Source organism: Pistacia vera, unplaced genomic scaffold (genome assembly GCF_008641045.1).
Source record: "Pistacia vera cultivar Batoury unplaced genomic scaffold, PisVer_v2 Contig29, whole genome shotgun sequence".
NCBI lineage: Eukaryota > Viridiplantae > Streptophyta > Magnoliopsida > Sapindales > Anacardiaceae > Pistacia > Pistacia vera.
This window is the reverse complement of record NW_022196101.1, coordinates 522487-525484: the sequence shown is the minus strand read 5'-3', so window position 1 is coordinate 525484 and position 2998 is coordinate 522487. Positions and strand designations below refer to the sequence as shown.

Sequence of the window (2998 nt, the reverse complement as noted above, 5' to 3'; positions counted from 1 at the left end):
ACGGTAATAATGTTGATTCTAGAACCACCATTTGTGGCCTGATGATAAAAGAGCAAAGGAGTACAACAAGGGTTCTGAGTTTGAGTTCTTTGAGTATTAATAGGGGTGGTCACTGAAAGGATCTATCCAACCGTTTACTCCAGGACCTCGGAAGATTAATTAAGTTACACGCAAACTGACCCAGACACCATCAATCATAAAAAAAAAAAAAAAAAAAAAAAAAAAAAAAAAAAAAAATTAATTGTGATTCTAGTACAATACCAATTGGTAAGATTTTGAACAGTCATATAAGGGACCAAGGCCTTCTGGTGCCTGGTGGTGGGGAATCGTAGAGTGCCATGCAAAGACAAGCAACTGTAGTTCTCATAGTTAAATTATTAACTTTAACATGTGTAAGCATATTTTTTAAAAGGAAAAGCTGTCTAAATAAATGGTTCTAACATTAATATTAACATTTATCTAGAGGGCAGGGTACCATAAATTCCAACAAACCAAATCTCTTATGAAGTCTCTTGTTTTCAAAGAATATGTCCATACACCTAACCAACAAAAAAAGACATGGCAGCAATCAGCTATTCCCTTATTCCCCCCATATAAATTTGCACTATCCCGTCATAGATGAATGCAACTGACCTGAAAGCAAGAATTAATACTATAGGAAGAGAGATTTAAAAAGAGAGAACGAAATGGGCTCCTGGGTTCAACTTCTGCTTCTTGTAGCATGCATTTTTCCAGCTCTGGTTGAATGCAGAGTTCGCCACTACAAGTTCAATGTAAGTACATTAATTGCTTCATACTTTCATTCTGCTACTAAATTAAACCAAGACTGAATATCAATATGTGTCGCTTATTAGAAACTTGTGCATCCAATTTATTAGTTGATAAAACAGATGTTTGGTGTCCTTTTGGGTGACTTATACAGGTAGTGATGAAAAACTCAACCAAACTATGTTCGACAAAGCCCATTGTCACTGTTAATGGGAGTTTCCCAGGACCAACTCTTTATGCCAGGGAAGATGATACTGTGCTCGTCAAGGTCGTCAACCATGTCAAATATAATGTTTCTATCCACTGGTGAGAATTCTTAAGATGATTCATTCAATCTTTAACATAATTAAATGTAATATTGATTTATTTGATTACACTTAATTTTCCAGGCATGGTATCCGACAACTGAGAACCGGCTGGGCTGATGGACCAGCATATATCACACAGTGTCCAATTCAGCCTGGGCATACCTACATATACAATTTCACAATTACAGGCCAACGAGGCACGCTTCTCTGGCATGCATATATTCTCTGGCTGAGGTCCACTGTCCATGGTGCCATTGTTATCTTGCCTAAGCGTGGAGTTCCATATCCCTTCCCACAACCCCACAAGGAAAAGGTTATTTTAGTTGCTAAGTGGTGGAAATCAGACACTGAAACCGTTATCAATCAAGCTCTCAAATCCGGATTGGCACCTAATGTCTCTGATGCTCACACAATAAACGGCCAGCCAGGGCCCGTATCTAGTTGTTCTTCACAGGGTAGAAATTATGTGAATCAACTTTTGTTTGGTAACAGTCATTAGGAAGGTAACTTTATAATATTCCGAACTCCTTTTCTGTCATGTGCAGGGGGCTATACATTGCCTGTGGAAAACGGCAAAACCTACCTTCTTCGCTTGATCAATGCTGCACTCAATGAAGAGCTTTTCTTCAAGATAGCAGGGCACAAACGCACTGTGGTGGAAGTTGATGCAACTTACGTAAAACCATTCAAAACCGACACTGTTGTAATTGCCCCAGGCCAAACCACTAATGTCTTAGTTACTGCTGACCAAAAAGCTGGAAAGTACCTTGTTGCAGTCTCTTCTTTCATGGACGCTCCAATTGCAGTCGACAACGTGACGGCAACTGCCACATTGCACTATTCAGGCACGCTTGCTAGCAAACCCACAACTCTCACGAAGCCTCCTCCACAAAATGCCACCGCAGTTGCCAATAACTTTATCGATTCTCTTCGTAGCCTTAATTCCAAAAAAAAAATGAATGTTGATTCTGTACATACAATGAGCTACAATGGTTGAGCAATGGAGACACCATACAAGTAGTCAAGCAAGTAGTGGTACCATTCTCCATTGGGAAGAGCTATTCGGATGACGTACTTTGTGACATCATTCCCATGGATGCTTGCAATCTTTTACTTGGAAGACCATGGTAATATGATAGAGAAGTGATCCATGATGGCCGCAAGAATACATACTCATTCAAGCTCAACAAGAAAACTGTTACCCTTGCACCCTTAGCCCCCACCCAAGCTATTATCCAAGCTTCCACATAAACAACTCCCCAAACACTTTCCCAAACACTTTCCCAAACACCATCCAAGGCACCAACCCATAAAATTTTGAATAGCTTTAATATGTTGTTTATAATCACTTCAAATCATCTGAAGGTTGTGGGCATTAGAGTAATTTTGGCTAATTAATCTTTTGGATATATAGATGCCAATAATCAACATTTTCTGAGCAACCAGCCATGTCCGCCTATTTTGATTTTCTAAATGCATCCTAAAAGATTTTAGAGGTTATTATAACAATTAATTTGCAGAATACAAAACGAGATGTCGTTTAAGCTTCACATCTTAAACGACTTGCTTTACATTCACCTTTCATTCCTCTTGTCGACTTGTCCTTTATATACCACATTTACGAATTTATGGCATAACTAAAAATATCCCTTTCTTCGTATTAGAGATTATGTCAAGTTTACTATATTTGTTCCATAGCCTTTTTGTTGGATTTTTAAGTATAATTTTTTTATTTTAAAATATATTGTATATATGTTTGAACCAATGTTTTAATAACCGACCTAGGGTGAAACCTAGCAAAATGGCCGAGTCCCGGGTCAACTGATACGGTCGAACCGGTGATGTTAGCATGTCTAGAGGTTTAAAATCCCGCAAACACACCCCTGTTATCTTGTCAAATGCAAATCGATTGTCGACTGGTT

The 2998-nt window shown here is 38.6% G+C and overlaps 1 protein-coding gene across 1 annotated transcript; it reads left to right on the top strand.

Annotated features, from left to right (window-relative positions):
* Positions 1-645: 645 nt before the first annotated feature.
* LOC116134594 (laccase-4-like) lies at positions 646-2073 on the top strand. The gene is made up of 4 exons (XM_031420278.1): positions 646-773; positions 923-1074; positions 1158-1531; positions 1622-2073. The coding sequence occupies exons 1-4, from the start codon at positions 687-689 to the stop codon at positions 2071-2073; spliced, it is 1065 nt and encodes a 354-aa protein (XP_031276138.1). The 5' UTR covers positions 646-686.
* Positions 2074-2998: the final 925 nt, after the last annotated feature.

Coding starts and splice junctions, on each gene's coding strand:
- LOC116134594 (XM_031420278.1), top strand. CDS start 687: ATGGGCTCCTGGGTTCAACTTCTGCTTCTTGTAGCATGCATTTTTCCA. Junction 774..922: donor TTCGCCACTACAAGTTCAAT/GTAAGTACATTA, acceptor TGACTTATACAG/GTAGTGATGAAAAACTCAAC. Junction 1,075..1,157: donor TATAATGTTTCTATCCACTG/GTGAGAATTCTT, acceptor TTAATTTTCCAG/GCATGGTATCCGACAACTGA.